Genomic DNA, 19,275 nt, shown 5'->3' with positions numbered 1-19,275 from the left:
CATTATATACTTCACAATGGACAGAACTCAGGATATGATGTATTCCTGCCTCTGCCTCCCTAGACCTAGAATTACAAGTAAGATGCACTATCTCAGCTGGTTTTCTTTTTATTTGGTGAAAAGGCCAATTGTTTTGTATTAATTGTGTGTGTGTGGAATCAGAAAGTTGCACACATGGCTATGTTTGGTTTTGCCATTAAAAATGTTGGCATGATTGCTTACTGTACTGGTCTCTTCTCGTGTTTTAGTTTTAGAAAATTTTCTGCATTTAGTCTGCTTTGAAGGATTTGATACAATTTTACGCAGATACCATCTGAACCATAAGAAGAAAGGGGGAGAACAAGGCTTTATGATGGAGCATGGCATCACAGCTTCATATCATTGGTGCAGCTGAAGTGGCATTGACTGTTTATTGGGTCTTAAGTACCTAACCAGCTTACTTTGAAACTAAAATTAAAACACAGTGAATTATTGATTATATGTGTGTAACTTTTGATAACTCCAGGCCTGGATAACTGTGGCACCGAATTCTTAAAAACGTGTAAGAATGATGGGCCTGGGGAGTAGTGATAAAGTGGTCACCACCTAAGCCCAAGGACTCTTTCAGATCCCCGTAAAAGCAGGGTGGACCGATAATCCCAGTTACATGGAGGCAGAGTCGGAATCGCCAGGGCAAGCTGGCTAGCTTAGTAGGTACACCCTGGTGTACGAAGACCCTCCTTGCTTCAGGCAGTAAAACGGGAAGTGATGGGAGAAAGTATCTAATGTAGGCCCCTAGCCTGCACATGTACATGTATGCACATACACCTAAACGCCCACAGAACACACACATGCATACAGCACATGGCTGATTTTGCCCTTAAAGAGCTTTGAAAAGCAGGGAGTGTGGAGGTGTAAATGTGCCCAGTTCGTAGAGTGCTTGTCTAGCATTTGGGAAGTCCTGTGTTTGGTCCCCAGCACAGCATAAATAGGGTGATCAGCAGTGCTCACCTCTAACTCCAACACCAGGTCTGGAGGGTGGAGAGCTAAGCAGGAGGATCAGAAAGTAAAGATCTTTGTTGGCTCTGTAACCAGTCCGTGGCCAGTTTGAATTTGCTGGTTTGTTTGTTTATTGTCTCAGAACAAGAACAACAACAAAAGTGTGTGGTTTTATTTTATTTTTGTGGTGGGAGGTTGGTGGATTTTGTTATTTTGGTGGGGTTTGTTTGTGTTTTTAGATCTACTTTAAAAGACTGTTTGTTCTGTGGGCCCCTTTCCAGAAAGAGCTTTGTGCTTACTTTGTATCTGATAGGGTATCCTAATCAAAAACCCTTCTTTCTGGAGTCTTGTTAACCACCCATCAAGACTGAAGAATCTTGGTGTATCCACAGTTTTGACTCCTCTTTCTGTTTATAGTTGGAGAATATCGGCAACTTTATTAAAGCTATTCAGGCTTATGGTATGAAGCCCCACGACATATTTGAAGCAAATGATCTTTTTGAGAATGGCAACATGACCCAGGTTCAGACTACGCTGGTGGCTCTAGCAGGCCTGGTATGTACCTGCTTTTCACTTGGTTGAAAATCTTCCTGCACATAGGTGGTGAATTACATCATTGTTCTCTCAGGGATGCCCAAACCCAGTGGGGCGGGGCCTGTGTCTTCTGTAATTGCTAGCTTCGTGAAAAGACCGCTGACATCAGCTTATGCCAGCGAGGTTAATTAGAACCCTCACATTTCAAAGGCTACAGAATTACCATTGAGTAGCCCTAAGTATGTTTTCTTCCTCTGGAATGATGTGATCTCACCCATGAAGCCCCGTCTGTGGACATCATTTCTTTGTTGTTCCCTCTTCAAATGCTGGTGGCAGAATATCTGTGTTCCAACTCAGTTGGTGAATGTGTTTGTGTCTAGGCGAAAACAAAAGGGTTCCACACAACCATTGACATTGGAGTTAAGTATGCAGAAAAACAAACAAGACGTTTCGATGAGGGCAAATTAAAGGCTGGCCAGAGTGTAATTGGTTTACAGGTAAGTGGTGTGATGCTATTTTTTCATTCATTAGCATAGTGTCATTAATTATTGCCACGTAAAACGTTATGCACCTCATGAGTAAAGTGTTTGTGAAAGTTCTATAATGTAGATTGCTTCGATATACACATGGCTTACACAGTTTCGATCTATTTAAAACCAATGGTGGGGCGTGGTGGTTTGCACCTGTAATCCCAGCACTTAGCAGTCTGAGACAGGAGGATTGCTCAGAATTTGAAGCCCTCCTGGGCTACATGCAAGTTCAAGACCAGCCTGACCTACAGAATGAGACCTTGTCTCAAAAAATGAAAATTAGCTAGGCAGTGGTGGCATGGGCCTTTTATCCCAGCACTCAAGAGGCAGAGGCAAACAAATCTGAGTTAGTGTCCACCTTGGTCTATAGAGCTAAGAAAGAAGGAAAGAAGGAAGGAAGGAAGATTAAATAAGAGCAATATAAGAAAATGATGGTAGTATCTCTCCCCCAACCCCCAAACACAGGGTTTCTCTGTGTAATAGTCCTGGCCATCCTGGAACTCACTTTTCAGACTGGTCTTGAACTCAAAGAGATCCACCTGCCTCTGCTTCCTGAGTCCTGGGATTAAAGTTGTACACCACCATGTCTGGCTAAAATGTTGGTATTTTTAAAAGAAATTTCAGGTGTGTCACTCAATTTGACCATTGTTTCTCTAGGAAATTAAGTCATTGTTGTTTCTAGTCATTCTGTCTTTTAAAAAAGAAAGGAAATGCACTATATAAATTCTTGGATGTTATTGACCAAGGGAAAATATACAAAGCCCATGGTACCAGAATGATCATACAGTGTGTGGTGTTGTGACTGGGCCTAGCTGATTGGGCAGGGTTAGTGCTCAGGAAGTAGTTGGTTAAGGTGATGCTCACAGTCTCCCTGGAGAGTGTCACAAAACCACAGCAAGTGGTGTGAATGCCGAGGACCTCCTTGGTGAACTGACCTTGAGTGAGTCTGTGTCAGGTGGCTTCCATTTTAAAAAGTACAACATTGTATGAATGGAGGGAAATTGGAAGGAAGAGTCCAAACCCTGATTGATCAGTGAGTTGGAATCTGCAGCCTAAAAATTAGCACCAGTGTTTGCAAAACTAAGGGAAAAATAAGGTTATAAAATACTAAAGGGATATGTGTATTTTTGTAAAATGTGGGTTTCTATGTGTATGTTAGGCATATATAGGGACACGTATGCACATAAAACCCAAAGGTATTCATAGATGTCTGTTACGAACTCTAGTTGTATTTATACAAATGTTAATATTGCAGTAATCTCCCCTTCTTTTTTTTTTCCTGCTTATATGTGTGTGTGTGAATCTTTTCTGTGTGGGGGCTTTGCTTTTAGTAATAAAAGTTTTCTAAGTGTCCCCTGAGTATGGTGACATGGACCTATAGCCCCAGTACTTGGGAACTGGGCAATCAGGAGTTTAAGGTTATCCTTGCCTACCTAGTGAGTGCAAGAGTAGTCTGGGTTTGTGTGAGACTCTCAAAAAAGCAAAGCCCCAAACTCGTTTCAGTAGCAGGAACTGGTTTCCTCCCCCAGAGCAGCAGACTGCACTGAGAAGTCCTGGGTCACGTAGTTCTCAGCTGGGCGGAGAAGTTAATTATTCCTCTGGTCCTGCCTCAGTTCGCCCCTCTCACTGCCTTGTTCTGGTTCTGGCCAGCACTGTAGGAATAAAATGTTATCTTTCCTCCATGAAAACGTTGATGACTTCCAAGTACCGGTCTTTGCTTTGCAGTTTTAACTGCAAGCACGCAGGCTGCGCATGCTGCAAAGGTAGCTGTGGACTTTAGCCAGCACAAAATTATAAACTTACGGGAACATTACAAGATGGTTTTGCGTTGCTTGTTTTCCTTTTTTAAAAAGTCTCCTCTCCTGTGACTTGATGATGTGGTTCTGGCGGGTGACTTGATGACGTGGTTCTGGCGGGTGAACTTTGTAGACGACAACAGAGAGGTTGGGAGTGCTGGAGCTGGAGTCAGAGGGCTTGTCTGTCACGGGGTCTGCAGCTGTATCAGGTTCCCCGACTGAAGCGGGCACACTTTACTCCCGTGCCTGTGCTACAGAGAGTCCAGAAAGAGCATCAGGGAATTTATCCAACACAGTAACTTCCTATTTAATATTATACCCTTTCTGTGAGTTTACACGCAGCTGGTTGTTTCATGAGGGTCTGTGTGTTTAGAGTGCTTGGAATTCTTTTAGCCTTCACAGCTTGCGTTCAGAGCACAGAGGGCCCTTCATACTTAGTTGCCTAGAGACACCTTAGCTCGGGAACTTGTAAGTCCCTGGCTGCCCTGCCCTCTTTTGGGGGGTGCTTGAGAATTGAGTCCACCCCAGGTCGACTTTACATTTCCTTGGTAACATAGAACATTTTATTGTGTCTGTGTTATTGACTTCCGGTTATTAATGCTGATTTTTTTTTTTAACTTAAAAGATGGGAACCAACAAGTGTGCCAGCCAGGCGGGGATGACCGCCTATGGGACCAGGAGGCATCTTTATGATCCCAAAATGCAGACTGACAAGCCTTTCGATCAGACCACGATTAGTCTGCAGATGGGCACCAACAAGGGAGCCAGCCAGGTAAGCAAGGGGCGCAGGGGCCTGCTAAGTGAGCGCTGACCCTAAGCAAAGCTAGTATTTTTCTGTAATATTTTTAGTCTTCAGGAAAGTAGGTTTTGCTGGGAGAGTAAAGGAATCAAAGGCCCTTTCTCCAGCCTGAAAAGTGTAGCGTGACTAATGGTTTTGGTTGGCAGTAAGAACAGTTGGCCTTTCTGCCTAGCCAGGAGAAAAAAAGTGATGTTTATATGTGTTCTTGCTCCAAAGTCCAAGTAAAAGATGGTTGGTCCTTCCTTACCCCTTTTTTTGGTTTTGCTTTTCAAGGGGCCCGTTTCAATGGGTCCATAAAATAAGCTGGCGTTTAGTCAGCATTCTTAGGAAATATTAAGTGAATGAAAAAAATGAAAGGAAAGGACATGACTGCTCCTAGATATGGTGAAGGAGAAAGTTTATTGTGATAAAAGGGAGCGCATAGCCAGAGGCTGGCACATCTGGGAGAGTCCAGAGTGGACATGACCACACTGAACTGGGCCTTGTGGGGAGAGGGGGTTGGGGAAAGGGGAACCAGATCCTGCAGCTAGGAGGCCAAAGATACAAAAGTGGGTAACCAGAATGTCTGGATTACATAAGGAATGACCTCTGGGGGTTAGGTATGCCAGACATACCCTGTAACAGATAGGGACTGAGGGACGCTGGGAGAATCTGAAGGTCAGGTCCGCTTTGATATGTTAAAATGGCACCTCAGGCATTTGTCCTGGTTTGAAACTTAACATGAAGTTACCAGAGAAATGAATTTGTATGAAATTATAGTTCAGTAATTCTGAAACTGTTAGTATTCTAACTCTTTCTGTTGCTGCCATAAAACACTCTGGCTAAAAGTAATGAGGAGGAAAGAGTTTATCTGATTTACGTTTCCATGTCACAGTCCATCCTCCAAGGAAACCAGTGCAGGAACCTGGAGTCAGGTGCTAAAGCAGAGACCAGCAGGGAACGTCACCTACAAACTCCCACGCTTGCTGGGCCTCCTTTCTTAGACAGCCGGGCCTCCCTGCCTGGGAGTCTCGTATTCATTAGCAATCAAGAAAATGCCCCATAGACACGCGCACACAGGCCAATCTGATAGAGGTCATTCCTTCATTTGTGTAAGAGTTTTTAATTGGATGAGGGTGTGGACAGGATGGCCCAGGGAGTAAAGACGCTTGTCTGGTGACCTGAGTTTGATCCCTGGAACCCCCTAGAAGTTGAGAGAACTGACTCTACAGAGTTGTCCTCTAGTCTTCTCATGTGCGCCCTGGCACACACTCTCTCTCTCTCTCTCTCTCTCTCTCTCTCTCTCTCTCTCTCTCTCTCTCTCTCTCTCTCTCTCTCTCTCTCTCTCTCTCACACACACACACACACACACATCAATAACATCAGTCAATAAACAAATAATAAAAGCAAGGAGGTACCAGTAACCATTTGAGAGCAGCAGGGGTTTATATCTAAAAAGTAGCGGGAATAGGTTTGGTAACCCTTTTTATTTTTATGGTGGACTCTGTCACTTTCCCTTTATGGGATATGCCCTGTGTCTCTCACAGCTGCCACTCATGTTTTGCATTTTCAGCCACACTGTATCTGAAAGTGTGTGCTTGGCATAAGTGAGAAACTGAGGTATAAGTTACTGTACGGTGAAAGAAGGAACCATTCTGAAGCGGGTGGCTTTACGTGATGGCCTCCTGGGAAGACCCCATCCCTTAGATTGGCTCGGGATGCTTCTTGCTGAATGCATGTATGCTTGTTTAAAATCGGTGGCGTGTGTGGCTATTAATAGACAGTCTCACTTCTGGGTGTGGTATGTGTACATGCCTGGACCCTTGGAGATCAGCAATGGGCACCGGATAGATGCTCTGAAACTGAGTTAGATAGTTGCGGACCAACATGTGGGTGCTGGGAACTCACCCTGGGTCCTCAGTAAGACAGACAAGTGCTCTTAACCACGGAGCAGTATCTCTAGTCCTGGGCTTTGTTTTTATATTCGTTGTGTCTAATTCTTTACTTAGTGGTAGATAGTATTGCTTCTGTATTCCATGTCGGAGGCCATATGGTGATTTTACAGTGGGCAGTGATGTGACAGGTGGCCCAGCTCAAGCCTCCGTGACTCCTGGCATAAAAACGGGTAGTTTAGGAATATTTTGGTAGGTTAGGTCCACATCAAACCGCTTGACGGTTACTGTGTCAGCGCTCACGTTTGTGTGGCTTCATAATTTAGACGGAATTAACAAGTATAGATCTTAGCTGTTGTCTTACCTTCTATACCGTTATGTTCTAATACCAGGCTGGGATGTTAGCACCGGGCACCAGAAGAGACATCTATGACCAGAAGCTGACCTTACAGCCAGTGGACAACTCGACCATTTCTCTACAGATGGGTACCAACAAAGTTGCCTCCCAGAAAGGAATGAGCGTGTACGGGCTTGGGCGGCAAGTGTATGACCCCAAGTACTGTGCCGCCCCCACAGAACCTGTCATTCACAACGGAAGCCAGGGCACAGGAACGAATGGGTCGGAAATCAGTGATAGTGATTATCAGGCAGAGTACCCCGATGAGTACCATGGCGAGTACCCAGATGACTACCCCCGAGAGTACCAATATGGCGACGACCAGGGCATTGATTATTAGTCACACACAGGAGCGCAGTATTTAGTCCATTGTTTTTATCCAGTGAGATCCAAGCTAGCCTTGAGTAATTCTCGTCTTCCTAAAACACTATTATGCTTATCGTACCTTTAAAAACCAGCCTTACATACATTCCTTTTTCCTTTTTCTGCCTCCTCCCTGAATAGTTGCCTTTTAGTGCTGTAACAGTTAAGCCCTACAGCATAACCAATAACTTGCGTATGAAGTAAAAAGGAATGCTGTGGAAGGACAGCCAATTCTTATATTGAAGATCTATGCATTTTTTTTACAGCCTTACACTTAAACTGGTATTTTCAAACAATAGGAAACTATTTTCTTTTTTACAGTTTAGTGTGTATCTGGCTTGTACATGGAAGACTAAAATGTTTGATTTGCTGAATGTGGTCTTTGCCAACTAAATCTAAGTAAGATGCAGCATTTAGAACCTGACACGTGGATGTTTTTCTGCAGTACTGCTTGCTGAGTTCTAAATAAAGTCATGATCAGTGTGCAATTGTGATTATATGTGTACTCATTCTCTTCCTTAAGCTGACAAGGTCTTTTCCGAGTGGCGCTTCTAAGGGCACGTATACAAAGGTGGCCGCGGACGTGCAGGTTTGGGGGTGTGCCTGCAGACGACATCTGTGCCAATGTATCACTGTAGAGTCGCTCTGTTTCCCTCAACTGTATTTATTGCTGCATTTCTCAGCATAAACTTATCCCATTGTATTTTTTATAAATAAATATTTTTTTTGAACATTCATATGAACCACAGGCTGGTTATTTTCTGGCTAGCTTCTGTGCAGGCAGAGTCAGGTCAGAAACTGGAGGCCTCATTCCTTGGACACTAAGAGAAGGTATTCCAGCATTGTTTAATTCGTACAATATGGCACTCATGGAGACTGGTCTAAACTGGGTGTGGTGACTTAACACACCTGTAACCCCCTCACTAGGGAGGCTGAAGCAGGAGGAGGATTTCTGCGAGTATGAGGTCAGCTTGAGCTACAGAGTCCGTGTTTCAGAGCTATAAAAACAAAACAACAACCAAAAGAAGAAAAATTGCCATTGCATACAGTCAAGAATTACGTGGTCCTTGTTTTATTATGACTTGGCTGCCCTGTCCTGGGTTCATCTTCAATTTGGGATACCCTTAAAAGCAATTCTCCCTACAAGGGACAATTATTGCGTATGCAGTCAGGGTGTGTGATGAGTGATGCCGGAAGCTGAAATGGGGTGTTCTGCTCAGTGGTGAACTGGGGGAAATCTGAGCCATCATTGTCACCTTGGAGAAGACCAAACAACAGCTAAGTGTGGGAAACAGCAGTGCCAGCACCGAGGGAGTTGGTCCCTCACTCCTGACCTTGCCTCAGCCAAGCGATTTCTTCTGATAGGGCTGACTGTTAGGCTTGGGTGGTTTTTGCCAAGACAGATAACGAGATGCTTGAACCCACAGAAATGACGTATACTTGCTCAACTTTCTGTGATGACTCATTCGATGCTTCTGGGAGTGTCCTGTAAGTCATCATAGGAGACTGCAGAGCTATGATTCTCTTAAATAATTTGCATTTAAAGTGGACGTGAGCTGTCAGGCTGTTTCTTGTCAAATGTGGAGGCGGCTGGGACAGGGAAGGGAAGGGAGCCTTGTATTACATCACATGGCTGGCCTGGAAAGTAAGTCAGGTTTTCTCTCAAGTTAGGATGGCAATGCCACACAGCATCTCATCTGATGAGGTGCCCGTCCTCGTGTTCAAAGTTCCTTTTGTTTAGGGCTTTGAAAAGGAAAAGCTGTTATACATGCCATCTATGTTTCAGCAGCTGTTCAGGTATATTTTTAAAAAGTAATAACTTCTTTAAAAAGGCAAGTCTCATTTGGGGTGGAGGTGAACACCAGCTCTCTGTAATGTTTGCTGATGTGTGAAGGTACCACCTGCCCACAACCAGCTGAGTCGCATCTTGCTTAGCTGCCTGTCCTGTGTGTGCCCGCTCCAGTCCAGTTCAGGCCTTTCTTGTGTCACTGAGTGTAGGAGCCATAGCATGAAATGCTAATATGCTTTCTTAGCCTGTGTCCAGGGTTGGAAGAATCAGAAAGTCCTGCCCTGTACAAGAGCAGTATTCTAGATATTTCTGCTAACAAAATCCTCCTTAAAAAAAGGTAAACTGGTTGTGACCTCACAAACACAGGGTGAATTTTTTACAAAGTATGTTATTTACTTACATTTTGAATGTGTGTGTGTGTGTGTGTGTGTGTGTGTGTGTGTGTACATGTGTTGCAGCACGTGTGGCGGTCTGAGGACAACTGTGAGAATTGGTTCTTTCCCTCCACTGTATGGGTCTGGGGGCATCAGTTCGAGTTCTCAAGCTTAGCTGCAGTTGCCTTTATTGAGTGAGCCAATCTTATTTTTTTTTATTTGTATTTATTTATGCTGAGATAAGGTCTCTACATAGCATTCAGGTTGGCTTTAAACTCCTGTGTAGCACAAGCTGGCTTTATACTGGTGGTCTTTCTACTTCAGCCTCTCCTAATTGTAATGGCAGATGTATGTCACCGTACCCAGACATATTGTGCCTTCTAAAGTGATGGGTATAAACATAGTGTTAACGTGATTTTTCTTGCTTGCTCCAGTTCATGTGAAAATAGCTGTAGACATTTCAGTATCGCAGTGTGGTCAAAGTGCTCTCAGGTTCTCCATACAAAAGGCCCTGGGCCCCTATCTCACAATGAGCTTCAGTTCTGTCCCATCTTCGTTTGGTAATGAATCCTTGTGTCCATGAGGCCTTGCATTGTTAAAGTCGCTGGTCCGTTTTATAAAACTCTGAAAAACAAGAGAGTGACTGATACTCATGGCCCTAGAGTTTTAGGAAATTGAATTTTAAAAGTTTTCCAAGTGTGTGTGTGCATAGTGGGGTAGATTTCAAAGTAGACTTTTAACCGGAAACTTACAAGTCGTGAAGAGTACAAGTTAGCTTTAATGCAACCACCAGAGTATATGAAGACAAAAATTGTATCGTTATGTCTCTGAATGGGACATTCAAATTCATACTCATCTATTCATGGAAGTGCTGAAATCCAGTGTCTGCTGGACCCACAGTGCCTTAAATGCTGTTTAAGACCAAAGGAACTTAACCCTTAATTTTTATGGCAACAAAATGAAGGAAAATTATTAAAATATCATTTGACCGCCAGCCACCAAGGCTCAGTTGTTGAAATATCTCCTGTCCAAAGAGGATAAGACAAATGATGAGCAATTCGTTGTGTTGCAAAAAGCTGTTGGAAACGACTGCCTGCTAGTTCCAGATACAAGCAGCATGGGCTTTGAGGAGGGTGTGCCCTGTTAGCAGAGGGGCCCAAGGACTGAGGATCTGTCAGTATTGGCACAAAAAGTTCCCAGTCTGCAGAGCAATGGGCTCTACAAAGCTTCATGGGCCCGGATGGTCCTTGGATATGCAGCATGCTTTCCATGAACAGTTCTTCAGACTTGCAAGCAAGGCAAGGGCTGAAGATTAACCACCTACTACTGTGTCCACCAGAGTCCCATGGAAAAGCCCACATGCCCCATTTTATTCTCGCTTCTCTTTGGAGAGGCGTGGTCTCTGTAAGGAAGTGGTTCACCCTCACAATGCTGAGGTCCCATCTCCCTATGGAATTTTGGACCAGGTGGAAGTAGAAACCTATGGAGCCCTCTGGACCAGAAATGAGACTGAGTGTGTTACCTCCCCCCCGTGTGTGTGAGTATTCGGCGCTTTGGGAGGTCGTGAAGAGACGAAAGGTTTGCTTACCAAAAACTCTGGGTGCATAAAGTACGGTTTCTCCGATGATCCATCATTTGTTTCCAGATCCACAGCGAAGCACAGGAAAAGTATGTCCAGCACAGTTTCAAACACAGACAAGAAACTGTGAGCCACTAGGTAGGCAAAAAAGGCCACTAGCAGCAGAGGGATGGCCCACACTTGGAGCGCACGATTGTAGTTAAATGCCATCAACCCTCCAAACACAGTGAAGCATACCACCAGTACCTGTGGGAGGCGAGGGAGGGGGATCGTTGAAAACCTTTATAAGTATGGTGGGGCTCATTGAAAACCTTTATGAATGGTTTATCAGTGGGATATCTTACCTAAGGTTTTATTCCCCCCCCAACTACAAGTAATACTAGTGTGTGTGTCCTAAGGAGAATTTGGCAGGATGAAATAAAGACACAAAGCCCAGGGTGAGAAGATAGACGTGAACTTTCATCTGTGTTCGCTGTTGCCTTCCTGTAAATGTAATGCACAAAACTTACTCTGCTTTCTCACCGCAGTATGGTGAAATCATCAGCATCCACACTTTAGGATGTGTGTGGGGTGTGTGTAGTCACGAAGACGTGTGCATGTGTGTGGAGGCCAGAGGCCCGTGTCAGATGCCTTCCTCTGTTGCTATCCACCTTATTGTTTTTGAGGCAGGATCTCTCTGAGCCTGGAGCTCATCCATTTGGCTTCAGAGATTTCTCCCACCCCACCTCCCAGCCCTGGAGTTAGACAAGGAGCATCACGTCCATCTTTTCTGGGTGGTGGCCTCATGCTTATACAGGCACTTCAACTGAACCAACAGGCTCCCGGCCCTTTGAAGCTTTTCTTTCTTTTTGTTTTGAGACAGTTTTTTCCTTCCTTCCTTCCTTCCTTCCTTCCTTCCTTCCTTCCTTCCTTCCTTCCTTCCTTCCTCTTACTTTTTTGAGAGGGAGTTTCTCTGTAGCTTTGGAGCCTGTCCTGGAACTTGCTCTGTAGTTCAGGATGGCCTTGAACTCACAGAGATACACCTCTTTCTGTATCCTGAGTGCCACCACCTTCAGGCTTTAATCCCATTTTTATACTGCAAGCAATTGAGTAGATGAATTACTAATTTCCTAAGTGATTGGTTTTACCCTCCAGGCACTGAAAGTGGAAAGGTGGTAGTGTGCAAGATAATTGGATTCTCCCAGGCTTTTGTGACATGTAATTATGTTTCCAGGAACACACAGGCCATGGTATACTCAGTTTCTTAAAATATGCGACTGAGTCCACCTGGGGCCCCATTACCCCTACGTGCCTGCAAAGATGAATATAGAATTCAGAATGCTATTTCCTTCAGAGGCCTAAAGTCACTAATTATCCCATACTTTTTGAAAGCTCGTTAGGCATGGTATGCTTCCTATAGGAAATCTTAAAATGAATATATTTAAAATGAAAAAAATAGAAGTATGTTAAGGATTATGAAACAACCCAAAAAATTTTTGGAATTAGAAAATGTATCACTCACGATCTGATTAAGGTGATAGTATTACCAAATTGCATGCAACTCTACCTTATTTGGCTGTTTTGAAAGACAGAATTATGTTGTGCTTCTGTTAACAATTGTCACATGAAACGTCTCTGGGGCCCAGGTGAGCCCTAAATGCATGTGTGGTTAGCACACACCTGTGAGATCCAAGCAGGCCTTAACATGCTGGAAGCTAACTGACAGTCATGCACCAAATGTTACACCAGAAGCATAGCATCCTAGATGGAGCAGTCCCCATGTGTGGCCTCACCCAGGTCACGGTTGGTGACTAAGATCTTGTTCACTTGTGAGCAATGCTGAACACTGGTATTCATATCAGAGAGGGAGGAATGGTTCGAAAGACTGAGGGTGTTTAGCTTTGACAGAAGACATGGTGGGAAGCATCAGAATCAAGAATCTGAACAGCATTTAAGAGGAAGTAGGAGAGCTAGAGAGATGGCTCAGCAGCTTAGAGTCCAGTCCCCATATCAGATGCTCACAACTGCCTATAACTGCAGCTCCAGGGGCTCTGATACCTGTCTTCAGCTGTGTGCACATGATGTACATGAACACAGACATATGCATTAGATGTGGAAAAATAGATGATGGGTAGATGGATGGATAGATAAGAGAGATAGATGATTGATGAATAGATAGAGATAGATGGATAGATAGATACATCCGTAACTGGAAGTGGAATCGGACAAACTAAGCTATGCAGAATTAGGCAGAGAAGATGAGAATTACATGGAAAGTGACATTCATCAACATTTCAGTTATTCTTACAACCCAGGACAGGCACAGGGTATCATTTGCTTTGATTGCAGTACTGGGGCTTGACCCCAGGGGCCTCGCACATTCTCTCCCAGTGTTCTCCCACCGACCTACACATCATACCCAGCCCATTTTTAACTTTTCGTCTTGGAGATAAAAGATAAGGTCTCACTAGTTTGTCCAGGCTAGTCTTGAACTCACTCTAGCACAGGCTAGCCTTGCCTTGAGGGCTTCCTGGCTCAGCCTCCTGGGTAGCTGGAGGTTTACAGAGCTGTGTCACAAGACCCTGAGGTTTGAAGTTTCCAAGTTACTGCTCTGTCCTTTACACCACACGACACTGGAGCTTTAAGAAGCCTCTTTATTGCACAAGGCATTTAAACAGATAGTCAAGTGACGTCAGAGCGCAACTGAACTGGCCCCACTCGGATGCTTGTATTCCTTCTCTTTAGCAAGCTCTTGCTATGTGGCCCTGGCTGCCCTGGAACTCACACTCAGAATTCTGCCTGACTCTGCCTCCCGAGTGCTGGGTTTAATTAAAGGTGTGTGCCACAATTATGCATGGCTTTCAGATTCCATTTCATAGACTTCCTGCCCTTAAATAATGTACACATTAATCAGATCAATGTTACATCTACACTTTAGGACCAAAAACCAATCCACAAAACTTAACTCATTTCTGACATTTTCATTTTCGACAAACAAACCAGGGATCAAATTGTGAACCTGGTCAGAGGCAAGAAAGGTAGACTAAGATTAAGATAGTGACTGTACATGCATGGGACCCTGGAAACATGAAACCTTATTTTCCTCCGCAGGACAGGAAGCCTCGTGGGGTTGAGGTGAGATAATGGAAGCATGCATCTACACATGAATCCCCTTTCAAGTCAGCCTCCATATTGTCTAGTTTGTTGAATTCCAAGCTCTCGTTTAGTCAAGACATCTCACCTTTCCCAGGAAAATGATGAAGTTTCCAAAGCAGTTAATAGACGTGAGATGACTTGAATTCTTGGACATGATTTTGTGTGCGTCTTTTGCTGACGTGCAAAAATCCGTCCCATTAATGGCAGCAGCAGTATACGCGTTCTAGAACAAAAGACAACAGCTACAAATATGGTTCCTGTCATTTCAAGACAACAGAAAGACAACACAGAATCTATGGCTGTAAACCCAGCGTCTCCACCCAAAACAAACAAGTTCAAAGTCTCCCTCAGTTTCTGACCATATTCAAATATATTTTCATACTGTTGTGGTAAATGGAAAAGTATCTCTCATCCATATGGTGGGTTAAAGGTCCCACCACAAACATGGAAACAATGAGTAGGCATAAGTTATTTTTAGTGCAGAGCATGGTTGGGGGGCAGGAAAGGGAGTTTGGGTACCAGAAAGAGAGCAGACCCTAGTGACCTGTGAGCCAAACCCAAGGATGCAGCTGGTGTGGAATTAGTGAGGGCATCAATGATTAGGGTCCCTTAGGTCTGAGAGATGGTGTTGGTTCTTGTTAGAGAACTGAGTTTCCTGTACAAATTAGGATCCATAGTTCAAAATCAACCAGCCACTCAGAAAAGTGCTTGAAAGAAAACCTGTGTTTCAGATGTCTGGAGTCGGGGCAAGAGCAGAGCAAAATCATTCCTCCAGGGGATGATGTCGTTCTCTCCCCCTCCCCCCCAAAACAGTTCCCCTGACAGAAGCTGGCTCCCAGAACAAGACAGACCTGGGAATACGCATAACCAGCACGAGGGTCAAGCCCCAGTACTACAATCAAAACAAAACAAACAAAACAAATGATAGCCTGTGCCTTTCCTAGGTTGTAGGGATAATAACTGAAATGTTGATGAATGTCTCTTTCCATGTAATTTCATCTTCTTGGTCTAATTCTGCACAGCTTAGTTTGTCTGATCCCACTTCCATTTAATGATCTCTCTCTCTCTCTCTCTCTCTCTCTCTCTCTCTCTCTCTCTCTCTCTCTCTCTCTCTCTCTCTCTCCATCAATCCATCATCTTTCTATATCTATCTCCATCCATCCATCTATATCTATCTCTACCTATTCATCAACCATCCATCCGTCTATCTAATGCATATGTCTGTGTTCATGTACATCATGTGCACACAGCTGAAGACAGGTATCAGAGCCCCTGGAGCTGCAGTTATAGGCAGTTGTGAGCATCTGATATGGGGACTGGACTCTAAGCTGCTGAGCCATCTCTCTAGCTCTCCTACTTCCTCTTAAATGCTGTTCAGATTCTTGATTCTGATGCTTCCCACCATGTCTTCTGTCAAAGCTAAACACCCTCAGTCTTTCGAACCATTCCTCCCTCTCTGATATGAATACCAGTGTTCAGCATTGCTCACAAGTGAACAAGATCTTAGTCACCAACCGTGACCTGGGTGAGGCCACACATGGGGACTGCTCCATCTAGGATGCTATGCTTCTGGTGTAACATTTGGTGCATGACTGTCAGTTAGCTTCCAGCATGTTAAGGCCTGCTTGGATCTCACAGGTGTGTGCTAACCACACATGCATTTAGGGCTCACCTGGGCCCCAGAGATGTTTCATGTGACAATTGTAGCAGAAGGATGGCTTTCCATCACAGGGACGGGAGAGTGGCCAGCCTCCTGTCTCAGACCGTGTCCCAGGGCTCAGTGTGGTTACCACGTCTTTCTCCATCTTGGCTTCCTCTCTTCATTCAGGTGCTAGCCCAAGGTGTTCCCTTTCTAAACTAATTCCTAGGGGACATCCCAAGCTATATGGGGGAAGAGTAGTTTTGTTTTTTTGAGGGAGGGTCCACCTAAAAACCCCACTCCCTTACAGCCAATTTAGTGCTATCCATCACTCATAAGCAACAAAAATAAACTTTATTCCTCCACTGAGATGATTAAAGGTTAAACGATACGTTTTCATACATGTGTCAACTTCACAAATTTCAAGGGGGCTCATAACCATTTATCTTTACCATCTCATGGCCCACTGAAAGAGAACATTAAAACCACATTGACAGGAAAATTATATATGCCTTCCTAAAGTGACTACAGCTCTAGCATTATACTACGAGAGTCATCCCTGAGTGCCACATCAAGACCTAGATTAATGGCTGGCTGAGTGAGTGGGGGAGGGCAGCATCGCCCTAGACACAGGGTGCAGACTTTGAGCATTCTGCTGTTTCAGCATTAGTGGGCCTGCCCCACACTGATGCGGAGTAGAAGCAGGATGGACTGCACTAGGCCGGCCATGGTGTGTGGATGCGCCCGAGCTCACAGCTTTGGGGCCATGTGTTAATCTACAGAGCTTGACGGTGTGTGGAAAGGATGGCTTGTGATGAGGACTAGGAAGCAAGGACATCTTGTCTGTCATGAAAGATCAGGGAGGACAACCCCCATTACCACCCTTGTGGCCAACCTTTCAGCAAGGGAAAGAGAGGGTAACGGTCAAATAGATCTAAGTTGATGACCACATAAAATTCACAGGGTGAGCTGCTTTTGTCCTCTTTGTGAAATAGGGTCTCATGGACCTGTTCTCAATTCTACTCTATAGCTAGGATGACTTTGAACTTGTGGTCTCCCGAGTGTTGGCATTAGAGCATTTGCTGTTCAGGCAAGCAAACTGAGTGAGCTCCATCTCTAGCCCAGGTCAAAAGGTTTAAGATTTGACTTTTTTTTTTTTTTGGTTTTTCGAGACAGGGTTTCTCTGTATTGTCTTGGAAGCTGTCCTGGAACTCGCTTTGTAGACCAGGTTGGTCTCAAACTCACAGAGATCCGCTTGCCTCTGCCTCCCGAGTGCTGGGATTGAAGGCGTGCACCACCACTGCCCGGCCTAAGATTTGACTTTCTATGTCACACCTTAGAAAGAAAAAGGAGAAATGAGGACAGAAGACCGGAGAGAGAATTTATTGTAAGTTTTCTAAGTCACTTAGGAAACAACAAAGGCAATAGGAGGAATAAGCCACAGGTTATGGCTGAAAACAATCATATCAGCATTTCGAATGACATTCCCACACAAGCCATAATGCCCAAGGGCCCTGCTGCACTTGGGATCAATGTGGTGTGACCACACAACCCCCAAACACACTGGCCCAGTGACAGTGACAAACCAGACTCTGGCCCAAAGTCAAGAAATTTTCCCCTGGGTACAAATGCCAGGACTAGGAACTGTAATTCTTCCCAGATGCTCTAACTCCTAAACACCCAGCTGATGTCCTAGTGGCATGTCCCCGAAGAGCTTTGTACAAACCTGAAGAGCGCTTCTTACATCTGTGGCCTTTAAATGTTTTCTTCTGTAAGTACGTGTGCAACTTCTACGTGAAAGTAAATACTGTCACAAATGTTCATGCAGGACACGTGTGTCCCATGCCAGGCTCTTTTCCTGAAAACACCGACTCATTTAATCCTCTTAGCCCCAAGACAGTAAGGTAGAAGAGAGTACCCAAGCCCAGACAGGCTAGATGGCATGCCCACCCACCCGCATGAGACCGGCATTACGTCACTCCTGCCTGGAGAGGACCTCTGACTTACCAGACCCGTCTGCAGGAAACATTTACTTTCAGGCATGCGTTGTGCATTGCCTTCAAAAACAGCAGGGTGACCCAGGCGTTGGTGGCGCACGCCTTTAATCCCAGCACTCGGGAGGCAGAGGCAGGCGGATCTCTGTGAGTTCGAGACCAGCCTGGACTACCAAGCGAGTTCCAGGACAGCCTCCAAAGCCACAGAGAAACCCTGTCTCGAAAAAAATAAAAAATAAAAAACAAAACAAAACAAAAACCCAAAAACCAAAAAAAAAAAACAAACAAACAAACAAACCAGCAGTGTGGTGTTCGTGTGAGATCTGCCATTATGACATGGCAGGAGAGTTTTGTAGGAGGAGGCTGGGTTCTAAAAATGGTTGCCTCCTGAAACCTTCAGAGTGATCGCTGTAAGGTCCTCTTCTCAGGAGCCTCATTTTGGGCTTTGTAAAAAGACATCTGCTGGCTTTAGAGCTTTGTGTTAAAGGCCGTCACGTTTGGAGAGATGTTCAGTGGGGAGGAGTGCTTACTATGCCAGTATGAGGACCTCCGTTCAAATTCCCAGAGTCCACATTAAAAGCTGAGTGGAAGGGCTGGGAAGACGGCTCTGTGGTTAAGCGTATTTGCTCCTCTTTCACAGGACCTGGGTTTGGCTCCTGGCACACACACAGGGCAGCCTGCAACCTTCTGTAACCCCAGTTTCAGGAGTCCGATGCTCCCTTCTGGCCTCTGCAGGCACCAGACACGCATGTGATGCACAGTCATATATGCAGACAAACATTCATGTACATAAACAAAATCCATAAACCTGTGAAAAACAGCCATATATGCAGGCAAGCATTCATGCACATAAACAAAATCCATAAACCTGTGAAAAACAGCCATATATGCAGGCAAGCATTCATGCACATAAACAAAATCCATAACCCTGTGAAAAAGAAAAGCTGCGGGTGGTCACACACTAGTGTGTGGGAGAGGGGCAGAGACAGGAGGTGTCACTGGGACTTGGTGGCTACCACACAGCTCCAGACTCAGTAAGAGATCCTGCCCTATAGGAACGTGGTGGAGAGTGGTAGCGCAGGACACCTGAAGTCCGTCTCAGGCCTCCATGAGTACACATGTATGCTTGCACCCACACATACAAATGACACACACAGAGGCATATCAGACGCGCACACATGCACTCATGCACACACTCACGCGTGCACGCTTTCGAAGTGCTTCACTGTGGACCAGGAACCCTGATCACATTACTTCACCTTAACTCAGTAAAGTAATCCCTGTAGGCACTGTTACCCCACTTATTGTTCTACTTTTAGGTAACAAAAAGGCTCCATCAGCTCTCTATTTTGAAATTTCTCCAAGAATATTAGCAAAGTCAAAACTGCAGCTTTCACAGCCTGGCCCTGAGTCCTCTGTCACCTGAGAGTACCCATCTGTCCTCCCCCACGCTGAGATGGCTGCTTCTTTTGATGGCTGCGAGCTTGAGCTGCTGTT

The 19,275-nt window shown here is 44.8% G+C and overlaps 2 protein-coding genes across 8 annotated transcripts in view; one reads left to right on the top strand and one right to left on the bottom strand.

Moving 5' to 3' along the window:
- Cnn3 (calponin 3) overlaps positions 1–7,756 on the top strand; it is a 156,364-nt gene extending 148,608 nt beyond the window's left edge. For all 3 annotated transcript variants that reach the window (XM_040751957.1, XM_005077127.4, XM_021231225.2), the window contains 4 exons: positions 1,396–1,533; positions 1,893–2,009; positions 4,464–4,610; positions 6,901–7,756. In XM_040751957.1, the coding sequence (XP_040607891.1) occupies positions 1,396–1,533; positions 1,893–2,009; positions 4,464–4,610; positions 6,901–7,245 (747 nt within the window). In that variant the 3' untranslated portion in view covers positions 7,246–7,756. The remainder of the gene's footprint in view (positions 1–1,395; positions 1,534–1,892; positions 2,010–4,463; positions 4,611–6,900) is intronic.
- Positions 7,757–8,324: 568 nt separating this feature from the next.
- The window catches only part of Slc44a3 (solute carrier family 44 member 3), a 79,220-nt gene continuing 68,269 nt past the window's right edge, over positions 8,325–19,275 (bottom strand). For all 5 annotated transcript variants that reach the window (XM_040751950.1, XM_040751947.1, XM_040751948.1 and 2 more), the window contains 3 exons: positions 14,231–14,368; positions 11,020–11,256; positions 8,325–10,055 (listed from right to left, as the gene is read on the bottom strand). In XM_040751950.1, coding sequence (XP_040607884.1) covers positions 9,951–10,055; positions 11,020–11,256; positions 14,231–14,368 — 480 coding nt within the window. In that variant the 3' untranslated portion in view covers positions 8,325–9,950. The remainder of the gene's footprint in view (positions 10,056–11,019; positions 11,257–14,230; positions 14,369–19,275) is intronic.

Source organism: Mesocricetus auratus, unplaced genomic scaffold, assembly GCF_017639785.1.
Source record: "Mesocricetus auratus isolate SY011 unplaced genomic scaffold, BCM_Maur_2.0 Super-Scaffold_100009, whole genome shotgun sequence".
NCBI lineage: Eukaryota > Metazoa > Chordata > Mammalia > Rodentia > Cricetidae > Mesocricetus > Mesocricetus auratus.
Note: the sequence above shows the minus strand (reverse complement) of the source record. Positions and strands in the feature narration are given on the sequence as shown.